At 38.9% G+C, this 24,332-nt stretch overlaps 2 protein-coding genes and 1 long non-coding RNA gene across 7 annotated transcripts in view; 1 reads left to right on the plus strand and 2 right to left on the minus strand.

Moving 5' to 3' along the window:
* Window positions 1-8,466, plus strand: part of LOC121867704 (centrosomin-like) — a 49,793-nt gene extending 41,327 nt beyond the window's left edge. For 4 of the 5 annotated variants that reach the window (XM_042367732.1, XM_042367735.1, XM_042367734.1 and 1 more), the window contains 4 exons: window positions 347-1,331; window positions 1,644-2,150; window positions 4,216-4,233; window positions 6,700-8,466. In XM_042367732.1, coding sequence (XP_042223666.1) covers window positions 347-1,331; window positions 1,644-2,150; window positions 4,216-4,233; window positions 6,700-6,932 — 1,743 coding nt within the window. In that variant the 3' untranslated portion in view covers window positions 6,933-8,466. The remainder of the gene's footprint in view (window positions 1-346; window positions 1,332-1,643; window positions 2,151-4,215; window positions 4,234-6,699) is intronic. The other variant, XM_042367733.1, reaches the window with a different exon arrangement.
* Window positions 4,361-6,550, minus strand: LOC121867707. Its single transcript, XR_006089224.1, has 2 exons — window positions 6,516-6,550; window positions 4,361-6,428 (listed from the first exon to the last, which is right to left on the minus strand). It is a non-coding gene; the product is annotated as an uncharacterized LOC121867707 (long non-coding RNA).
* LOC121867706 (cytochrome P450 302a1, mitochondrial-like) lies at window positions 8,313-19,716 on the minus strand. Its single transcript, XM_042367738.1, has 10 exons — window positions 19,107-19,716; window positions 17,190-17,427; window positions 16,215-16,308; window positions 15,756-15,855; window positions 15,005-15,212; window positions 13,983-14,172; window positions 13,532-13,639; window positions 11,357-11,497; window positions 9,493-9,687; window positions 8,313-8,760 (listed from the first exon to the last, which is right to left on the minus strand). The coding sequence occupies exons 1-10, from the start codon at window positions 19,384-19,386 to the stop codon at window positions 8,626-8,628; spliced, it is 1,689 nt and encodes a 562-aa protein (XP_042223672.1). The 5' UTR covers window positions 19,387-19,716; the 3' UTR covers window positions 8,313-8,625.
* Between the last annotated feature and the right edge of the window lie 4,616 nt (window positions 19,717-24,332).

Consider the following 24,332-nt stretch of genomic DNA (forward strand, 5'->3'; position numbering starts at 1 on the left):
ATGTGAGAAGGAGCTTCAGTAAGGAAGATTCATATCAACTTTAAACTATTTTGGACACACTGATGGTAGAGTATGTACTGCAGTACAGTACAAGATGCTCCCAGCAGCAGTCTTCACAGTTTACATCACAGGCAGTAAAGTTAATAACACTTGCACATACTTGTATATTGTTACTTACAGTATTCTGTATCTGTCAGTCCTCAAGTGTACACTTGTTTGAGGTTTAAGTCATGGGATTATTGTAGTGGTAAAAGTTTAGAAATTATTTTTCTTGGAAATACTTTATTGTGGCCTTTGCAAACATGTGACCACTACAGTGTAACAAATCTCACTCACTTATTTTCAGACGGCTCAAGAGGAAATGCGTGAAGCACGAGATAGATTACAGGGTTCTCAGGAAGCAGTTCGGGAGCAGCAGGAAAAATATAGCAAGATAGAACTTAAACTTCAAGAGTGTGAGGGCCATCTAGCACACTGTCAAGTACAACTGGAAGCTTCTCAGACTGAAGCATCAGCTGCAAAAGCTGATTTATGTAAAGCTCATCAACTTTTACAAGAGAAAGAGTCACTGATAAAGGAACGTGATGCACAGCTGGCAGAGAAAGAGCAAAGTATCAGAGAATTGGTAGATAAATCTGATCAACTTGAAAAAGATGCTGCAAACAACCCAGATAATGATGAACAGCTGCAGAAATTACAGTTAGAACTACAGAAGCAAGAATCACGCTTATTGCAGGTCAACAAAGAACGCCTGTCTCTCGTCGGGGAGCGGGCCTGCCTTCAGGCACAGTTGGCCTCGGCCTCCACCCACGCTCGTCTGCTTCAGGACGTGGAAGGAGCGGGAGAAGAGCACATTTCCGTTCTTCAGCAACTTGAAGCCGAACGTGCTACGGTTGTTACTCTGCAACAAGAGCGAAAACAGCTGCTGACAGACAAGGAACATTTTGAAAAGGAAATGCAAGTCCTGCAGGAGGAAGTGGCAAGTTTACGAGCCAGAGTCGAACACCTGATGTCTCGTCAGGCTCACGTCGCTCAACAGGCAGACAGTGAGAAAAAGAACACGAGAGAGTTAAGAAATGAACACACGGCCTTACAGCGAGACCACAGCGAACTACAGTGTAAAGCTCAAAATTTTGAGGTAGAATTGAGAAACCTGAGAGAGAAGCAGAAAACATCAGAAGACTCACAACAGTGTATAAGTGAACAAACAACACTGGTGAAGCAACTCACTGCAGAACTGGAGTCAGAACGCTGCCTCACCTCAAACCTTCAGCTCCAGCTTGAGGTTGTTCGAGGCAGCACATCACCAACTACTTCACAGTGTGATGATTGTAAGTATATACTGTACTATACACCTCCAGTTATGTTAGAGCTAAGAACTATGAGGCCATGAGAGTGAGGATGGTTGCTGCTTCTTGGTGACACAGTGAATGTTGCCAGAACACTTGTATGGTGTTAGGTAAAGTGATGGAACAGCAGGAAGGAGATTTAGTTATTTTTTTTTTTTATTCTGTAAACTGGACTGTAAGTTTTAGTATTTATACAAGACAGGCTTAAGAGCAGAGTAATAGTGACTAGAAATTTTAAATTAAACTTTTGTATTTTTTCCAGTTTTATTTTAACATTGTCATCTTTCTCAACAGCTGTAGTGCCACATGCGAGTGACAGCCGGGCGTCACATGAGAGTGTGACCAGCATAGAGTTCTTCCACCCATTACCTGATCCAAGCGTACTGTGGAAAGGTAGAGAGACCTCACTCAGTCCCTCTTCTCGTGTAGATAAAGAAAAAGGACGAGAGCGTCGTGCCTCGAGCAGCAGTCGCAGACGAGACGGCAGTAAACGGATGAGCAGTCACCGGAGCGAGGATAAAGAGAACCTCCACTGTACGACCACTACAGTGACCACTGCTGGCAACAGCAGCAAGAGAAACAGACGTTCTCACAGTGGCAACTCTGGTGAAGGGGTGTTCGCTGCCCAGCCACTAGTGCCTGAAGAAGAGGGTGATGGGGGTACAACTTCTGGGGAATCACCTGACCTGGGGATTGGATCAGACTATCACTTTTCCAGCTTGGAGAGAGGGACCCGCACGCTCCGCTCTATTGTACACACCGCTCGCGATCTCCCGCCGCCTCCATTGTGCTCCCAACCCAGTAAGTCACGTCTTGTATTATGTTATTCGATGAATGTTCTCTTCCCAGACCAAAGCCACTTAACTCGTTAATAGGTTTTATTATAAAGCTTAATCATTATCATTTGACTTGTACAATAGCATTTAAAAGATATTTAAGTAACAAGTATGATTTACTCCGGTCATCAGTAAAATACTGTAATGCTAAGCATATATATATATATATATATATATATATATATATATATATATATATATATATATATATATATATATATATATATATATATATATATATATATATATATATATATATATATATATATATATATATATATATATATATATATATACTTAGTGTGCCAGCTTGCCTTCGACTCTGGTAAACCACTACAGCACTACCAGGGTTATGTTAAGGTTCATCCAAAAATTGTAAAAGTCATAATGGGGTTTTTCTTGAGTCTGGTGGAGAGCTTCACTGTACAGCAATAGTGTATTACTAACACACCCTCTGTCCTTACCCACTTAAAGAACCAAGACTGATTATAAATGATTTAGTTTTATGACATCTGAGATGTTTGTCTAGTTCAGTACTGTACTGTACAGCATTTTTAAAAATACCTTTTATTTTTAAACAAAACCCCTGCCCAGTGTACAGTCAGTAAAATAATTACAGGTATCCCTCACTTAACAGACGGGTTAGGTTCCTTGAATCTATTCGTTGGGTGAATTTTCCTGATCTTGAATAACATGGGAAAAATAGGGTTTGCTTCCTGATGATAAGAAAACCCTATTATCATACTCCAAGAACTTGAAATCAATTCATGAACAACAAAATGATCTAGCTAACTACAGTACAGGTACTGTAATTTACTACCTAACACATTAAACAAATATAAAATACAGTACAGGTATAATGTAACTTTGGTATATCACCTTGAAGGCAGTGAGGGATCATCACAAGGTGGGCTGCTCTTTGTAGGTCCCTCACCACATTCAGGATGCCTTATTACCTCAAGCTTAGTCTTATGCATTTTCTGTAGCCAAAGAATCAGCAGAACACTTGAATGCCATGATGAACAGAATATGAATGATGGCACAAATACAGGCATAAAAAAATATGACTTCCCACATACAAATGACGAAACAAAAGATGGGGGGAGGTGGAGGGAGGGGGGCTTATAATGATGGCCACCCTATGACTCCTGGGGGCATGTGATTTTAATTTTTCCTGAGGCCAAAATTTGTACTGTATATGAGGGAAGCTTTTGTTAAATAAGAAAGAAATATTCAAATAGAAAAACCGTGGATTTTCGTATTTCAAATGTTCTTAGCCCGAGGGATACCTTTATCGACCACAATAACAAGAAGCCACTGATGCCGAAAACCGCAGATTTACGTTGAGTTATCGCACGGTGGTCGATACTTTATTTATTGGCTGTACCTGTATATAGTATATGTGTATCCTAAGCTTATCACAGCCCTTATAAATTTTGATCTTTGGCATCAGTACTTATGTTACTCCTGGACCAAGTCTTTGTTTTTAGTTTCTGGTAATTAAATGGTCAAATTATCACGAATTATGCACAAAATATAGATGAATTTTACCCTCTTGCTACCAGGCCGACCGGGAAATTTCAAACCATTCGTTACCAGATGACAAAACTTTCATCATCCAATATTATGTTATGGTTATTATTCAACTTGCCCACAGAAAAATTATACATATGGGACTACTTAACATAAATTAAAGGGAATAAATTTTTTAATGCGCTGGAGTTAGGGGGCTTCACTTAACTGTTTCCTCGTGTCGTGGAACGGGTGATACGTGATCGTCCGGCAGCGAGGGGGTTAATATTACGTGAAACAATGTCCAAGTTTGGCGCATTGTAGAGTTTATGTTTTAAGATCCACAGATCATTAAATCAAGACTAATGGTTAATATATTTGTGGAGGATAGAGGTTAATGCCTGAAGGTGTCCCGGGGTTATATAAAGTACTGGTGTCGAGGATAAAGTGTACAGTACAGGTGTTAGTTTATCACCACCACATAACACCAAGCTGATTGTTCTCTTGTATGGCTGCAGGTCTCCAGCAGTTCCTGAGTGAGTACCCAATAAATCTGATCATGTCATCTTGCACAGTACCAGTATATTAAGGGTTGATCCAGTCAGGTTTGGTTTTTTACATCGAGGATTAAAAAACGTTTTAGGAATTATTTAATCAATGATAAAAGTTTTATTTTCTTAATTGTTCTGACATAATATTTGTCATCAAAGCAAAACTCTATAATGCTTTTCCTATTGTTGTTCACAGTATTAAATTTTTCTTTGCCAACAACATTTAATCAGTTTAATATCTTAATTTGTTCTTACCTGATTGCTTTTAAATATTTTACATAGAATTTAAGATGAATTACGTTGATGTTTTTCAATTAAGGTTTTGATACGAAAATGTTAATAGGATACTGACCGTGATTAATGATTCCAAGACCGGGTAAATATTTGTGATCAGGTGATAGATTCTTACTGTATAACCTGTGTATTTTACCATAACTAAAAGGCTACCATCTGGATCTCCCTGTTATGAGTGGCATGTCTTAGTGTTGTGCCTGGCATGTAGAAGGCTTATGAGTTACAGTACAAGTATTGGCTTATGAGTTACAGTACAAGTATTGGCTTATGAGTTACAGAATTATACCTTCCTTCCCTGACTGAGTGATCAACAACTAGGATGGTTAGCTATACTCTGCATCGTTAATTTTATGGTGTTTAGTTTTCACAAGTTATTTTCAGTTTTATAATTTTATGCATTTCATTAAGCTGAGTTTTACTTTGTGGCAAAACACCAGGAAATAATATATTACAAAATCATTCAGGAACTGCTATTTTATTTTATTCATTAACCATAACTGAGTTTCTATGTCTGGCTCCTGTTTTATCTTGACAATAATGATCATATTGAGAAGTGTTCAGTAATATACAGTGGCTAAAGTGGTTCAGGTAAAGTTAGATTGTCGTGTGTCTGCCTCGGGTGACGGGGCCCCACTCAATGTCTCGTAGTTTAGAATTTCACGACAGACAGAATGTAATAAATGGTTGACTGCCAAGATTTATGTCTGGTTTATAATAGACTTTGTTTATAATTTATACACTTAGTTAATAGTTGACTCTTTATGTGATTTATTCTCATTTTTAACTGCCTTCATTTCCACTGCATTTTGCCTTTGCATGAATTTTACTTTGAATGTTTTTTTATTTTGATTTGAAAAGTTTGCATTTGCTCACGAGAATGAAACCAGTTGCATTGATTATCATTTGCTGTGCCATAAAGGTGTTGCAGTAAAGCTTTGTGAGGGAGGCACTGTGTTCATCATCTGGTGTCATAGTTGAGCCGCCTACAACACAGAGGACAGTATATACAAAGTTTAGGCCATGTGAAGGTTGCTGCTCTGTCATTCTTATTATGGACAGAGGAACAGATAAGTCTCATTTTGTGTAGTGTCAGAGGTCCTCATCTGGCCACGTTACACTATTTTCAGGTGTATATTTTACCCCAGATAATACCTCAATTTATGTACTGTATTATATCCAGACACTAAACTTTTTTTTGGGGGGGGGGGAATTAGATATTTTTATTTAGTGGCAGGTACAAGATTTAAGGTGTAACCCAGAGAGTGTCAGTCACTGTGTTAAGTGGATGTCATAGGTCAGGTACCATAGCAAAATTAACTTTTTTTTTTTCCCCCCATCTTCCGTTTAAGAGAATCATGACAAGTCAAGAAAATTTGGCAGTGAGGACCGATTGAATGGCCATCGAGGTCTCTGGGCTTTCAATTTCTAGGACGATCTTGGTGGATGACAGAGTTTAGGTGACCCCAGAGGAAGAAATTGAAATGTGAGGTCCAGAAACATAGCGGGCCGTTCAATTGGTCCTCGTCTCCAAATTCTCATTGATGAGTTATTTCCTCACCTGAAGAAGACAAAAAGATGACATTAATTTTCCTTTAGTGCATGACCTTATGACCCATTATTTCCCTCTAGTGTTATTGGTAATATTAATTAAGAGAAGTTCACCAGTGTAGGATGGATGAACTGTTGCTCTTTGTTTACAAGTGGAAGATTTCAGAGGCTGTGCATGACTTGGTCTTACATAGCAGAAATTGGTAATGGTATTACCTGTGACAATTGTCATGTTAGACTAAAGTACACGACACCCATACCCTACACTAACACCTTGATCACCTGACACACCCTACACCATGGTCACCTGACACACCCTACACTAACACCATGGTCACCTGACACACCCGACACTAACACCTTGATCACCTGACACAACCTACACCATGGTCACCTGACACACCCTACACTAACACCATGGTCACCTCACACACCCTACACCATGGTCACCTGACACACCCTACACTAACACCTTGATCACCTGACACACCCTACACCATGGTCACCTGACACACCCTACACTAACACCATGGTCACCTGACACACCCTACACCATGGTCACCTGACACTAAAACCTGGGACATACTGATAAGTTAATATATTCTTCAGGTCACAGCGTCTTAAGTGTGGAGAATCAACAGTTAAGGATGGAGCGGGATAACTTATCGTCCAAATTGGCGTCCACTAAAGAAACATTGGAGGAAGCTCTAGAGAAGTTGTCGAAAGCAAATCAGCGTAAAGAAAACGTAGAGAGAGCCATCTGTAAACAACTGTACAAGACACACAATGTACTGAAGAAGGCCAAAACACACCTCAAGCAAGCAAACTCCCTTCCCCAATAAATTTCATATCCAGAGTGAAGAGGATATTAGTTGTTAGTGAAATGCAAAATTTGTTTACCAGATCAGTGTGAAAGTTACTGTTTTAAAGGTAAAGAAAGTCCATAGTTGTGGTAGCCATTGGTCTGTCCAGTAGAGTAACTAATATCCATAATTACCACCACAGTTAGCTCAGTCTAAAACAATGTGTAGTGCAAGTGACAGCATCGTCAGAACTGAAAATGTCTACATGTGGTATTGAATGTACTCGTGGTGATGAGTGAGACAATCTAATAATGGCTGTATGACTCGTGTTGTGTGCCGTCCTCCGTGTTATTCTCACCCGTACAGTTTGGCAATAAGTGACGTAGAGCAAGGCATCGGGTATATTCCCCGCTCTGTGATAATCAATTGGATCGATCTTGGGGACGTGGTTTTTGTCCACTAGAACGGGATGGCATATTATTGTTGACAAATTTTCATACTGTACATCTTATTATACATAAATGTTCATATTGTATATTTGGTGCTGATCTGCGGGAGTCCATCCTAAAGTTTTTGATGTATAAATGGTATTGTCAATTACAGTACAGTACTGTATCTTACACTTATTATAACATGTTTGTGTCAGGTGATTTGACCAACACATATCAGGTTTATTCATGAACATTACTTAGTGTTAGAATTTATTGTATTGGTTCCTTATGGAAGCATTTATTCATCACAGGTTCTATTTTCTGTAGACATTCCAACTTCAAGGATCTATGAGTTAGTTATTGATATATATATTATCTTAAATGTTGATTATTTCAGTCTTAGATCTTATTTATTGATTTTTCTCATTGTTATACTTTAAACAATATAAGTTTTTAATGCAGTACTACATTTAAATAATGTACTTTATTGTCAACTTTAAACTAAGACTAATATTAATAAAATGCTTGAGATTTTCATAGCAATAATAAAGGTTAATGATAGTAAGTAACCTAACCTGGCGTTGATGGTTTGGGCTAAGCTGTGATGTTCTTATCGTGGTGCTGCCGTTGAGGACTCCGCCACCGTGCGTCTCTTTCTGTTTGGTACCAGAAATACGATGTGTACGCATAATTCTTTGTCCTTTACAAGCAACTGCCCGCGATTTCCCGCTCACAAATACCTCTGCCGCCAATCCAGTCTCTTGTATTCATTATTGTAATGTTTTTAGTACAGTAAGGACATGGTGAAAATAATCCTGTGATGAAGACTTGTTGACCTTTATAATCTTCCCTCATGAGTTACAGATGGAAGTGGTTATATAATTGGTTGTATTTTGGTACCTCACTTACCAGATGTGATTATTAAACATTAATTTGTATATTTAGTACATCAGGCATGTAAGAATAATGTATAATAATACAAGTGTGCTTGTATACAACGGAAATGTGTATATATTTTGTACCGAGATGGTCGTCTTCCATTATTAATTATGTACAAAGTAGGTTAAAAGTATGTGTACACAGGCCTCAACAACTGATATGTATTGTATAGATGGTGATCTGATATGAAGCTTAAAGTATCATTAATAATTTTATTTTATATTCCATCTATTATAACTTAAAAAATGACTATTATAAAAAATAGCAAATTAATGATGGTGCAACAGACAAAGTTCAGTATTAAATGTTTACTTTTATTTACTAAATAAAAGCAAACAACAAATAACACTCACACCTGTAGCCTAACTATACTGTACACCTCCAGCTGCCGCCCGGGGTAAAAATGTGAACTCCAGCGAAGCATCGGGCTCATTTATGAGGTTGGAGTAGCAGTCCAGTTCTCTGCCCAGCCATCCAATGTTGTACCGACCCACCAACTGTAGAAAATTTAATGCCATATATTAAATTATTACTATACAGTACAGTACATGGTCTCAAATATCTATTAAAACATATAAAACAGGGAGAAGCTGAGCTGCTTAGTACCAGTTGTAGCAGCAGCAGCCATTGCTTCAGCTGGGCAAGAAATCACCTACAGATAAAATACATATAAAGACAATATTTATATCAAATAAAATACTGTACCGTACTGTCAGAACTGTAACATCTATAACTAAATACCAGTGACCACAGACTCAGAGGCCACTGCCTGAATATTCCTACTGTTCGGTATTTTATAGTTATTTTGAGGAAAATAGAAATATTTTGTATTGTAATACTGTAGTTATAAGATAGAAAGATGAGATATGTTATAAAAATGTCATCAAGTAAGAACTGTGTCACCATCACTTCCCGCTGTGTGTGGCAGCTTCAAACAAAACATCTTTCATCAACACTCAAGACAACTCCCCAACTATGCTACAATGAAAGTTGAATGTGAGTATGTATAGTCTTCTGGTATTTTTATTTTATTGTTTAACCCATTTATTAAGTAACAATGGGTTTTTTTAAAAGGTGTTTTTTACCAAAATATGCCCACGTGGGGTTTTGGTGGGTCTTATAACGCCTGGGGTCTAAGGGTAAAACACTATCCATCATCCGTACACCACATAATCAACAGTCGGTGTCCTAACTTCAATTCATCTCTCACTGTGTAAGTTAATGTATACCTGTAGAACAGCAGTGTATAGATTCTGTTCTGCCGTCCTGCGGCCGATGCAGGCTCGTGGGCCATGGCCGAAAGGAAGAACAAGGAAGGGGTTTATGTTTTCTTTCTTCAACCAACGTTCGGGTAGAAATTTGTCCGGGTCTGGAAAGTACTCGGGAAGTCGACAAGAAACTTGATTTTGGGTCACCACAACTGTCTGTAAAATATGTGACTATTATTACTGTGCTGTACTTCTCTATTGGGAATGGGACAACTGGCTGCCGCCATCTGGCCGCAGCCCAACTGGCCGCGGGAAACTCGCCGCGGCCGACTGGCCGCCGCAGACTGGGGGTAAACTGCAAACGCCTATTTTTGCGCTCTATGTTAGGTTAGGTTAGGTTAGGTTAGGTTAGGTTAGGTTAGGTTAGGTTAGGTTAGGTTAGGTTAGGTTTGGTTTGGTTTGGTTTGGTTTGGTTTGGTTAGGTTAGGTTAGGTTAGGTTAGGTTAGGTTGTCAACAAAAAGTTCCATATGGCGGCGAGTTTCCCGCGGCCAGTTGGGCTGCGGCCAGTTGTCCTAGACCCTTCTCTATTGGATGAAATAATTTTTCTGACATATGAATGAGTTACACACATTGAACTACATCCTTTAATACTCAAAACTGAAAGAGTTAACCAAGAAATTAATACATGATCATCATTTTAGGGTTATTGTCCAAGGTTGTGTGTGTTAGCTGAGGTTATCTGATGGCAGCTCTTCATGGCTCTTGTAGTCTCTCTTGTCAGGCTCCTAACTCTTCTTACAACCTCTCCCCCTGTACTTGTTGACCTGCCCCTGGCTCTCCTACTCCTGCATCTCTTGACCCAGTTAGTCTCCTCAACCATCTCAGTCTGCCTCTACTCAGAGCTTCACCAACACTCTCAGTACTCAGCCACTCTCAACAGGACCTCCTCTCACAGTGTTACATCACACATCCACCTCACTGTTCTCATTTCAGCTTGTTCAAGTCTGTGTACATCATCCTCTTTAACTGCTTATGTTTCACTGTCACACAACATCACACTTTGCTTCTATACCATCCTTCCATTACTTTAATGTCTCCAGTGTCTCTACATTACTATCTGCTGTCACCACTAAGTCATCAACATACAACAACTCCAGTTCTTAAAGTTCCATAATGTTGCCTCCAGCACCATGATAAACAAAAGGGGCTCAATAAACCCCCACTTTCACCTCACCATTTATTCTCACAGCAGGTTTTGAGCCTTCATATAATGTCATAATAACTACTCCAACAAGACTCTCCTCGACCCTCAGCCTTTTAACTGTCCACTTGACCACCTCACATGGTAACCTATCAAATACCTTCTTCAAGTCCACCAAAACTTAGCAATATTTTCTCTCCTTCCCGAGACATTACCCTTGTAGTTACCTGGCCATAATTACTGCCTCTGTAGTCCCCAAACTCCATTTTGTTTATGTCCATTCTCTCCCTTACTAATTTCACCACCACTTTTTCTCAAACTTTCATAACCTATTCTAACAGCTTCAGGTCCTTCTGATTGACACGTTCTTCCTCCAGTTGACTGTAACCCATCATGAGTTTACAAAGCAATTCAGTCACCGTTGACACACCAACACCATCTTATGCTTTCAGTTTCCTGCAACCATTACAGAGCTTCCATTCTTTTTTTTGTCTATTACTTTCTTCACCCATTCTCTTCCAATCCTTATGTCTGGTTCCTGTACTGTTTCTACTGCTCCTAGACTGCCACTGTCCCATTCATAATCGTCATTCAGTAATCAATAACAGTATTTTCTGTAAGCATTCTCCATTTCCTCATTATCAACAAACATGGCATCCACTGATTAATCAACTTTAGCTTACATCTTTAGGTATCCTGTAGCCTCGTATGACAACGTCCTCTTGAATGATTCGCCCCACACCAATGGAAACGGGCCTAAGTCTGTAGGTCTCCTTCAGCACCGCCTTCAGATAGCGAGCTTCTGACAGCACTCTCGACGTCACCTTTGAGCAACACACAACATGAGACTCAGTAAACATCGTAAGACATCTTCTATGAGTGTACCTTAAGTAGTATTGTTCTTCTGTGGTGTGGGTGGACAGCAGGGAGGTTATCTTGACCACAAATAAGATCGCTCATAATTTTAACCTTTCTATATCACCTGAGTATACATTCATACATAGTAATCAACAATATACATCTATACACAAGCAATCAACAATATACTGTACATACATTTTCTACTTGCATCTGCCTTATACAAAATTAATCCTCAACTTCCACGGATCGACAATTAATAATAATAATAATAATGACATCTTCAATAAAATTATCACATAGGTTTACAATTTGATAGGCCTGTATTAAACTATGCATGAATATAGACAAATGATTGATTGATTGTGGTACTGGAGATGCAACAGCTTAGGTCATATGCCACAGAATCTGAATAAAGACACATGTAGGTGAACGGTGCACATAGGCCGTGGGAGTGTACAGTTTCCTACGTGCTGAGACATTGTAGGTAAACAATAATGGTAAACAGTAAGACATATGACTAAGGATGTTTCAATTCTCTTAAGAGACGTGAGTGAGGGGCGACCTGATTGAGGTGTATAAATGGAAGTCAGGGCTAAACAAAGTGGGACATGACAAAGGTACTCAAACTATCCAACCAGGAGCGAACTCGTAACAATGGTTTTAAATTAGACAAATTTAGATTTAGGCGCGAGATAGGTAAACAATGGTTTGGAAACAGAGTAGTGGATGAGTGGAAAAAGTTACCAAACATCATCATTAACTCTAATACGCTGGATAGCTTCAAACAGAGGCTGGATGGATATATGAGCGATAGGGGTTGGGTGTAAACAGGACTGACCAGTATAGACCCGCTGCTGTTTCCTCCATTCTTATGTTCTTATATCAAAACTCAAAAAGGTAAATCGAGAATCTACGTACTACTGCTATTTCATTTTTCTTACTCTATAAATGTACCTAACGATTGGTCACATTCTCAGCTGCAGGAAGTGGTTGGGTTATAAAGGCACAGAGGAAAATGAACGACGAATAATAATAAAAACATTCAAGTATCAACAAAATCGTAATAACACTAGTGAAATTTTCGAGTCTTGTGATAATTTTATTTCTTAATTGTCATTTCATTATTTATCAGTTTACTAGCCATTCAGGTCTGTTTTTTGTTACTCTGATATGACCTATAGCATCTTGTGTTACTACAGGAGGAAACCGTAGGACAGTAACCGGAAAAAACCCGTCATGTTTGGTAGTGTCCCAAAGGATAACACCCTTCTCGAATCTGTCTTGGGCCGGGGATTGAACCCAGGACACGGTATTTATCTCCTGTACCAAAGACCATTAGTTCACACCCAAGGCATCCCCAGTTGACCCAGCTGTGAATGGGTACCCGAGTTACTTGAGAAAATGAAGACTAAAATACAACCCTGGTAACACTTGCCTCTATGTGTACCACTGTACCTAATGGGCTGTTAGAGCTGAGGCCCTCAAGACATACTTACATGTTACCATAACTTGTTTACTTCAATTAATGTCAAGAGTGAAATGGAAAAAGAGACTTATTCGCTTTGACTCGTATTTTATCCATAAAGAAAATATATAGTACAGTATGTCATGGGCTGAATATATAGTACAGTATGTCATGGGTTGGAGTCTTCCTCGGCCCAGACACATGCGGGTGTTATCCAGTATGACTCACTACCAAACATCACAGGCTTCCCACACACTAGTTTCCCCTGTACTAACACTAGATAGACCAAATGGCAAGTGAGCTGATAAATGGTAAATAAAAGCATTATGTTATCTCTGTATTAATGTGAAGTGACTGGAGGACCAAAATAAATTCAAGCAAGAAGGTTAGGTTGGAGTTAAGCCTCAAGGATAAACTGCCTTTCAAGCTTAAATGTACAGCTTCAACTTAACTGTACAACTTCACTAATGTGTGTGGCTTTTGTTCATAATCCACAGCAAGACACACAATTGTGGGTATTGTCACGACTAACCTCGCCCCCAGACCTGGCAAGTAGCGTCCGAGCTTCAGCCGCCAGCAACTCCTGTTTGTCTGGATTGGTCGCCAGATTGTGCAGCACGTACGACATTGTGAAGGCTCCCTGAAACAACATAAACCATTAACTCGCATTATCATCAATGGAGGTCCCGAGTGAGGTCTTAGGTACTGCAGACCAACACCCCAACAAGGGACAATATTTCTTGGTGTTATTAGGATGGTGATTCTCCTTAAATTAATCCCCCCATTTTATTTACCTACCTACTTGAATCATCTTATGGTCACACACTCTAGATGTTTACAAATAAAAGTTCGTTCATAATGTACACAGAGTAAGTCGATCAGTCGCAGTCCAACAATTCGTAGCTATTTGAAATTCTCGATCTAGGAATATGTGATGATAGACCTAAAAAAATAAGGTATAGACAGATAAAAGATTAAATTACCGTATCAATGCCAGCCAATAGGGTATCACAGACAACACCTAGTATATCCTTCTTATCCAGACCGCTCTCCAGGATGAAATACTCCAGGACGCTGAGAGGTCGGTCGTTGTCCTCGTCCACTCCTCTCTCTCTCCTGTCTACTCGTTTCCTCAGTTCCTCTTCCTTGGCTTCCACGTATTTTAGCGCGATTCTGGCAATAGTTGTTTGTTAAGGTGTTTGATGATATGTTATGGTAGGGATGGTTTATCTTTTTCTCGTAACACATACACACACACACCCATAACACACACATGCATGCATACATACACCACACTACACAATCCCCACACACACACACACCCATAACACACACATGCACGCATACATACACCACACTACACAATCCCCACACACACACACCCATAACACACACATGCACGCATACATACACCACACACACACACACACATTAATTACATATTTCAACTTACGACTGAGTGAATAAACGACCGGTACACGAAGAGTGCATTTACTCTCGTCTGTGGCAGGTGACCAGTAAAAGACTCAAAAGAGGAACAAAAACATCCATACAATAAACTTCCTGGACAGCTTATACAAATTCTGTAAATTAAGGATATAAATAAAGTCATATTTCACATTTACAAAGTATCATCCAATCAGTCGTGAGAAAGAATCCCGCCTCAGCCATTGATATCTGGAGTCTTGGCTAGTGAAGGGTAACTGACCATGTGACACAGTACAGTACCACCCCCTTCCAATACCTCTCACCCCTCATCCACTCTGTAATTCACATCCTTAATTCTCTCTACTGTCCCACACACATTTTATCTTACTATTACATATATAGAATGATATATTGAACACGACAAGAGGTACACAAACTCGAAACTAATCCACCTGTGAGGAGTCAGATCAAACAAACTAATTATCTCCGTTGTATACCTGCATAGTTTATATACATGCTTATCCAACTGTAAACCTGCAAGACAATTTTACTGAGAAAACATTATTATTATTATTACCTATAGATGGTGTCTTGGCCTCGCACCAGCTGCTTGTATAGCGGAGTATTGAAGTACCTCCATAGCTGTAATCCATTGTCAGTGTGAATGATGCAGGAATTGGAGGCGTGAGCTGCGTGTAGAAGGTCCTCCGCGTCTTTGTTGACGATGTTTAGAGACGACCGGTTGATGCAGCCCAGTCGCACATCCACCGTAGCGACCATCGTTACTGCCGACACATCCACCGTTGGTTGTTAGACGTGTGAAATACTTATCCGATAGACGATACGCTTCATATACTTGGCCAATACATCATAAAATATGTTATACACAAAAACTTTTTAATGTGAGAGTATATACAGAGGATGAAGTGTATAAAGTATGTTCTGAATTCTGTATAGGTTAAGAAATACTATATAGTACAGCATTTTTCTTACTAGTTAATACTGTAATACAACATAATGGAGACTCAGAAGACTGTAATCATAGGAATACAGTACACATTTATCTCTTGAAATTTATCATCGTAATTGGTCAAGCTGCGAGCCTCTGAAAACTACACACACATAAATAAGTTTTTTAATAAAGTTTTCCCTGAATGCTCCCAGATATTAATGCTTCTCTTTCAACACATTAACTTCAGATTACAGGTAGTGATTCTAATTTACAGCAATACTGAATACATTACAGTTTTGTTTGATGGAATAAAGAACGCCATATTAAAATTATTTCTTCGTGTTTGAGTATTATTGACGGGTAGTATTTTACTTACACTCGAGAAATAGCCGTCGTTCAAGGTCAAGGAAATTGGATATTAGGCCAGTCTGGGGACACCGCACACTGTCTATAAGGTCGTTGAAGTCACGGGTCACCTGCAGAGAAATTCATGTACAGTACTTGACATCACTATGCCAAGGTCTGGGGTTATGGAAGAGGATAGAGAGAGAGAGAGAACAAATATAGAGAGAATATTATATATACAGTATATGGATGTATTTTACGTTTTATATTCTGTATTATTGTGTATTAAAACTTTTCTTTTGGAAGGCACAGCTGCAAGAATAACATGAAACTATTTGAGGACATCTGAGCAGGAGTGTTATGCTTATAGGTACACAACACAGGTGACTTGGGATGGCTGAGTTCTACATACAATATGGTTCTGTGTCATATATATCTTCACCACAACTTAATGTAGTTACTATGTGATGGTATGCAAGATCACACTCACCTTGTTAATGTGTGGAAGGCGGGTCAAGACGCTCTGTACACGACTCAACACCTTCTGTGCCCGACGCCTGATATCCCACCACTTCTGGCCATTCCTGGAAGAGTGTTTAAGGCACAGATGAGGGAGAGGTTAGTGTTGTCAGGGTAGGTCGGTGGTACAGCGGAGGGAAAGTGTGTGTCTTCAGGTGAAATAATCTAAGGCAGGGGTGTCAAACTCATCTGCCAAGGCGGGCCAGATTTAATATGAGTACACAGTATGCGGGACAAGTAATATAATCATGAGCACTTCGCAATCACTTCTTAGGCGAGTAGCACGACAAAATAAGAAAGGTGGATTTAGTCTGCGCTCGTGGGAAACCCTTAACAACAAACAAATCAAGGTTAGGTTATTGTTTGCTACTGCTGCTTCCTGATAATTGGCGCCTCTTGGTATGGACCAGTGCATCAAAGACTGAGCTGTTGCAACCTTCAGTATTGAATTAAGGTGCGCATCAGTAAGTTGAGACCGATGCCGAGACTTGTTCACGTTCATCACTGACAAATGTACTTCCGAACATTGGCATAATCTTTGAGGCAAAACATTTAATCCTGGGATAATTTGGTCTAAAATATTGATAAAATGTGACAACATCAACGCTCGAAAACTTGCTCCTCAACACAGACTCACACTGGAGCTCATTGGTGATGTTGATTGAGTATATTGTTCTAGGAAACAGCGGACTATTTTATTCAGCTGAGGGATACACTCACTATTTAGTTTTAGCTCCTCAAGGTAAGGCTGGAGCAGCAAATGGGCCGCGTGCAAGAATGTGTCGGGCTGCATGTTTGACACCCCTGGTCTAGGGTGTCAAGGAAAGTACTCACCTCCAGTCACCAGTGTTGTAGTACTCAACTCAATACCCACACAGGAGTCCGTCAGCATTACAGAGTTAGTTGGTACCTGCACTGACAAATGGCAGAGTCCACCAGTACTCACGTAGGTAAGAGTCCTCCCGTGTTATACATGTGGGGTCGGTCTAGACGGTACTTCTCCAGAGCGGTGTGTGAACGACGCATGGGGTAGCGGCCTTCAGTGGAGTACATGGTCTCTATGTCCCTCGGGTCGAACAGGAGGAGCAGAGTCACGTCACCAACCAGCCTCTCCCGCACGATGGGTCCAAACTGCTTCAGCTTCAGGAGGCCGGTGTGGTGCAGCCGGCTAAACGTATACTGTCCTGGGGGGTGTAAGATAGGAGTATTAAACCTCATTCTTGCTTCAAACTTCAAAATATCTAACTTCATTCTTGCTTCAAACTTCAAAATATTATCTGTCCTTGAGGTTAAAACACAGGGAAATATAACTTCACTCTTGCTTCATACTTTAAAAAATCACATAACTTCACTCTTGCTTCAAACTTCAAAATACTGTATTATCTGTCCTGGGGATAAAACACATTAACTTCACTCTCGCTTCAAACTTATCAATGAGACAAAAACCCGCTCTCCTCAATTAGATCGCCTTAATTAACGAATAACAATGTCATACTCTGTTTATTAAGGCACCATCACTAAAAAGGTTGAGTAGTGAGATAAACAAATATCACCATACAACATCCCTCCACACAAGTCGGGTCTAATCCCCAGGTGAAATAAACTAGGGTGGCTAATCATCAGGTAAAATAAACTAGGGTGTCTAATCCCCAGGTGAAATAAACTAGGGTGTCTAATCCCCAGGTGAAATAAACTAGGGTGTCTAATCCCCAGGTGAAATAAACTAGGGTGTCTAATCTTCAGGTAAAATAAACAGGGGTGTCTAATCTTCTTCAGGTAAAATAAAACTGGGGTGTCTAATCTTCTTCAGGTAAAATAAACTAGGGTGTCTAATCTTCAGGTAAAATAAACTAGGGTGTCTAATCAGGTAAAATAAACTAGGGTGTCTAATCTTCAAAATAAACTAGGGTGTCTAATCTTCAGGTAAAATAAACTGGGGTGTCTAATCTTCTTCAGGTGAAATAAAGGTGTGTCTAATCTTCAGGTAAATAAACTAGGGTGTCTAATCTTCAGGTAAAATAAACTAGGGTGTCTAATCTTCAGGTAAAATAAACTAGGGTGTCTAATCATCAGGTAAAATAAACTAGGGTGTCTAATCTTCAGGTGAAATAAACTAGGGTGTCTAATCTTCAGGTAAATAAGGAAATTAGTGGTTTTCAAGGAAATAACGATTTTTCCATTTTTCCATTGACTTAAGATTGCCCTTGGAAATGAAGGTTAAATTTACCGTTAACACTAAATTACCCCAGAAAAATAGGTTTTCAAGTTAATAATACCAAACAAACCTTTATAACACTAATCTAACCTACAAACAAATTAAAAAGTCGGTTTAAGAGTTAATGGTATCCCCCTTCACCTGAACACCGAAAACTACATTAACACCCAACAAGACTAAGGTAAGTACAGTAGTTGGGTTTTTTCAGGTGTATTTAACCTAATTTAACCTCCCCCCCACCACCACCACCACCACCACCTGTAGCGTTAGGGTGTTTAATCATCAGGTAAAATAAGTTTGGGAGCCTAATTTTCAGGTTATCCTAAATTGAGACTAAATTAGATTATAAAAACATGTATCTATCATAATGGCATCTTGTTAACAGGGCCTTACCGATAACAGGGCCTTTCCGATAACAGGGCCTCACCGATAACAGGGACTCACCGATAACAGGGACTCACCGATAACAGGGACTCACCGATAACAGGGACTCGCCGATAACAGGGACTCACCAATAACAGGGATTCACCAATAACACGGACTCACCAATAACAGGGACTCACCGATAACAGGGACTCACCAATAACAGGGCCTTACAGATAACAGGGACTCACCAATAACAGGGCCTTACAGATAACAGGGACTCACCGATAACAGGCAAATAGTGATATAAAGTTCCGATAATTGGCAGTGAGCGAGGGCCGGGAATTTCACCAAAAGGTCGTATCTCATCCTGGGTTGGTGGAGCTCCATTGCCCTCCTCCGCTTCCCTCCCAGTTGACCCTGAGGAAGGACTCTCACTGACCGTCTGACATTGCCTGCTGCTGAGTGTGTGTGGTGGTGACCTTGAGGAACACCATACCCATTTACCTGTTAATCGAGATGTTAACATATTGTCCTGTATTACTTTTATCAACTTAATGGACATAATTTTGTAGTTACTCAGTTCTATGTAGTTCTCACGTATGTATCAATATGTTTGCCTTTACAGTGTGTAGATAATGTTTTCTGTAGATTACACATAACACCTCTACAGTAACACAGTCTGAGGGGGTAGGAGTGTCTGAGTTACTCCTACCACGGCCCGGAGATGAGTGAGGAGAGTCCTTCAGACGCCCTACAGATGGAGGTTGGTAAGAAGTATTAATCCTTCTAATTTATACAACAAATCCTCCAGAATATATATTTTAGCTAATGTATTCATCATGGTTACAAGTCCTTTTCCCTATAGTCTACGATTACTAATACAGTATAATATTAAACTAGTTACATTAAAGTGTGTTCCTAAAATAATATTCAGCTTGTAGGCTACATAAGTTGAGTAGGCCTATGGCAGTTATCTATAGTAAAAATATGATTCTTAAAATATTAAATTCTGAAGTAAAATTTATATAATACAGAGAATGTGAGTTTACATTGATATATTGTATCCCTTGAGTACAATAAGTTGACCCCTTGAGTACAATAAGTTGACCCCTTGAGTACAATGAGTTGACCCCTTGAGTACAATAAGTTGACCCCTTGAGTACAATGAGTTGACCCCTTGAGTACAATGAGTTGACCCCTTGAGTACAATGAGTTGACCCCTTGAGTACAATGAGTTGACCCCTTGAGTACAATAAGTTGACCCCTTGAGTACAATAAGTTGACCCCTTGAGTACAATGAGTTGACCCCTTGAGTACGATTTAAACCCCAGTGAATTTATCGTACTCAGGGGGTCAGATCCTGTGAGTAAGAGAAGAACCATGAAAATGTTAATTTTTCTCGGTTTATTTAATGAAATATATAACAACGTTGTGTCTCAAGGTATTATAAAATATACTCCATATTTTGTGTTTATTTCATCTTAGATAAGTTACCCCATGTTAGACACTATTCTTCGAGACGTGAAACACCAGCTGGGTGACCTCTGTGTCCTGGCATGAGGCTTAAAATAGACATCTTATCTGACACAATCACAGCCATTGTCTCATGAGTCTTGCTGTCTCCGCCATGTTGAAGCGCCTCGACGGTCTTAATAAAATATTATATAGCCTTTAATCTCATCATATTTAGATCATTTAAAATCTAAATACATATATTAATTGTACATAAAAAATATTTATGTAAAATAGTGTATAATAAAGCGTGAATGTGATATTATATTGTTATTTGAAGTGTGTTAGATAATGCTGGAACATGGTTGAAGGGGGGGGGGGGAAGAGGTCGCTTATGACGTACAGTAATGGATCATATTCAAGCTCCTTATCCCTTATCTTACCATAATTTCCTTGATATTATTTATAAAGAATGATGAACTCTTCCACTAATTCCTCCTCGCCATTGCTGATGTATATTAACCCCAATATTAAGATAAAGTTGTTTAACACATAAATTAACACGATAATACATAGAACCTGACCTAACAGTCCCCTAGGTTGGGTATATTATATCAGGTTCTGTGCAATGTCGTTACCATTTTTGTGTTTAATATATTAATGTGTAGAAAATATTAAAACAATTCCTTCTGGTGGTCACCCTCTAATACACCTTTACCCTATTTACAAATTAAGTTAATTAGATTCAAAGTTGTTTCCTGACTGCCCATTGTGGTCAGGGTAGTTTATCAACCCAACAAGTAGTTACTGAGGTTAATCCAGGTCATTGAATACTGTACTAAGTTAACTCAGTTCATAGTGGAGTTTGTGGTAGGAATAATTAGTGGTGGTGGAATAATCTAGGGGGCTAATTTTCAGATTATCTCAAGTTTGCTGTTTTGAGGAGTAAATAAGCATTAAAAGATCATAATATAAACTAAATAAATTAACATAGATGACAGTTGATGTGTTAACTACGGAGTGTAACCGACCTAACAACCTCTATAATATATATGAATCATGTAACAGTAAAAAAACAACTTTAATATACCTCACCTATTAAACCCTTTATAAAAACAAATAAATATTATAAATTAAACAAATAACAGACATTTAATAAGGTAAATAAATATACATGTAATTATAAAATAGATAAATGACTTCATATCTTAACTACATAACCCGGTGTTAGTAGAGATCAACATCAACAAAGACTGACCCTATCTCACCTCAGTAACTATTGATTGTGTTCTAACAACCAATTAAACCAAGACTAAAGGTATGTCATCTTAATTAGTTATCATAAAGAGTAAGTTTAATGATATTGAGGAATTATATGGTGTTATTAATGTGAGATAATGGATGATTTAGGGTAAGGTGGGTTGGGTCATGGGTTAGTCGTGCTGTCATTGGGTTAGGTTAGGTTAGGTTTAGGTTAGGTTAGGTTAGGTTAGGTTAGGTTAGGTTAGGTTAGGTTAGGTTAGGTTAGGTTATTGTATTATCGTTTTGGTCATCCAGTGATATTTAGGATGGTAGGTTAGGTTTAGGTTTAGGTTAGGTTAGGGTTAGGTTAGGTTAGGTTAGGTTAGGTTAGGTTAGGTTAGGTTAGGTTGGGTTAGGTTAGGTTAGGTTAGGTTGGGTTAGGTTAGGTTAGGTTAGGTTAGGTTAGGTTAGGGGTTGGGTTAGGTTAGGTTAGGTTAGGTTGGGGGTTAGGTTAGGTTAGGTTAGGTTAGGTTGGGTTAGGTTAGGTTAGGTTAGGTTAGGTTAGGTTAGGTTTAGGTTTGGGTTTAGGTTAGGTTAGGTTAGGTTGGGTTAGGTTAGGTTGGTTAGGTTAGGTTAAGTTATTGTATTATCGTTTTGGTCATCCAGTGATATTTAGGATGGTAGGTTAGGTTTAGGTTTAGGTTAGGTTGGGTTAGGTTAGGTTAGGTTAGGTTTAGGTTAGGTTGGGTTATATATCCCTCCACAGCTGCTGCCATCAGTATCATAGTAACCATTTATCTCCATCATACCCTCCCCTCCCTCCATATTTGTCTGTATCTCAGACTAAACAGCTTTAATTTCCTTAACCTCTCTGGGTGTGGGTTAGTTTTGCAGCCCAAGTAATTGTTTAACAGATCTTCATTGGACTGCTTCCATCTTTTCAATTACAGTATTATTATTATTATTTTGTGTAGGGACTCCATACTGAGCTCACACAATTGAAGTATGAACCTTAACATTGATTTGTACTAAGGTATGAATGTTTTTCTTATGATTCCCGTCACTAAATTTGTTTTCTTAGCTTTTCTTTATGTTCTTCAAATTGCATCTTGTTAATTATTACTCTAATTTCTTTCTCATGAGACTACTTGTAGCTGTGTCTCATAGTTCTTCTGCTTCTCTGTCTATATGGTGGTAATGGTGGTATGGTGATAATGGTGTACAAGTATTTACATTTCTCAGGGTAGAATTTAAGAAGTCATTCCACATTTTATTCATCCATCTTATTAACGTTTTCTTGTACTCTATCTTGGTCTTTTTAGCTGTTTATTACAGTGATAATTATTGTATCATCCACAAGTAGGAAGATGTTTGTGTTTATTATTTCTGGGAGATTATTTATATTACAACAAGTAGGGATCCTAAACTGCCTCCTGTGGGATACCTCATGTCATTTTGTCTTCCTAGCAGCAATAAACTTGTTGTAGTCTGCCTATTAGACAATCTTCCATCCATCTGCCTAGTTAACTTACTATACCATTTTTTCTTAAAGTCCTTGGTGTGGCATCTTATCAAATGCATTTTGAAAGTCGAGATATATTACATCAACAGACATTTCATTTTGCTGCATCCCTCAGTATTAAAATCAACATAAAATTCTGTGATTGTGACTACCTTTTGTTAACGACCATCACAGGTCAGGAACTTTGCTTACCTGGGATTTTTATGGGAAAAGTTAGATAAACATTTTAAAACATTAAGATTTATTGTGTCTCAATTCATAGGTCACTTGTGTTCCTCTAAATGGTGATGGCAACACCTGTCCTGTGATGTCATAATTCCTGTCACCTCACCTCATATGGGAAGGTAGAGGCAGGACCTGTGACCACCTGTACGATACTAATACCCCCCCCCAACTCCTATAATCTGGTGTCTGTGGCGGTAATATTTATCAAGTTAAGTCATAACTGCTACCCCTTCCTCCTAACTTTCATACTAGATCTGTTTCTAGAGCTGATATCATTACTTCTATCAATGCGGATCTGTGCAGCATCTCTGAATGGGGAGGTACAAACTTGGTTAAGTTCAATAGTAATAAAACTCAATATTTACCAATTACACTTTCCAAATTAGATGTTCTCCCACCAATCACATTTCAGGATGCATTCATTCTGCTGAGTTCTAAAATAGATATGCTAGGCCTCACCATTTCCTCTAATATGTCATGGAAGCCACACATCTTCAACATTGCTAAAGCTGCCTCCCGATAGTTGGGAATGCTGTACAGATGCCGTAGCTACTTCACTCCTGAGCAGTTGCTTCAAGTTTATAAGGGATTCATTCATCCTAGCTTGGAGTACTGCTCTCATATCTGGGGTGGCTCTTCAACTGTTAGATAGGGTGGAATCAAAGGCATTTCGTCTTATTAACTCTCCTCCTTTAGTTGATAATCTTTCTTCCCTTTCTCTTCGCCTCATTAAATTGACAGATTTCGTAAATCAGATTTTTTTGTAAGTCGAGTTTTCATAAATCAAGTTATGTCAGAACAGTATTGTACAGTAGTATGTTTGAAGCTGTTAATGATAACTCTGAATATGTGTTGAAAATTTGCCAAGACCCGGTGTGTGTGTGTGTGTGTGTATGTGTGTGTGTAATAATAATAATAATAATAATAATAATAATAATAATAATAATAAACGGTTTATTGAAAAAGTTTGCAGCCCGAAGGCTGAAAATATTCATTGGACATAAATGACTTATTACATACATTGGTGGTTTAACAAAAGCCTTCATTAGAGAAAGGTAAAGGAACAT

Source organism: Homarus americanus, unplaced genomic scaffold (assembly GCF_018991925.1).
Source record: "Homarus americanus isolate GMGI-L3 unplaced genomic scaffold, GMGI_Hamer_2.0 scaffold46583, whole genome shotgun sequence".
In the NCBI taxonomy this organism is placed as follows: Eukaryota; Metazoa; Arthropoda; class Malacostraca; order Decapoda; family Nephropidae; genus Homarus; species Homarus americanus.

Bases quoted from the DNA above. Each gene is read 5' to 3' on its own strand.
- LOC121867706 (XM_042367738.1), bottom strand. From the start codon at position 19,386: ATGTCCATTAAGTTGATAAAAGTAATACAGGACAATATGTTAACATCT. The intron at 15,856-16,214 runs GTGAGTGTGATC...ATTTCTCTGCAG, and splicing joins GCCTTCCACACATTAACAAG to GTGACCCGTGACTTCAACGA. The intron at 13,640-13,982 runs GTAATTTAATCT...ATGTTGTTTCAG, and splicing joins TATTGGCTGGCATTGATACG to GGAGCCTTCACAATGTCGTA.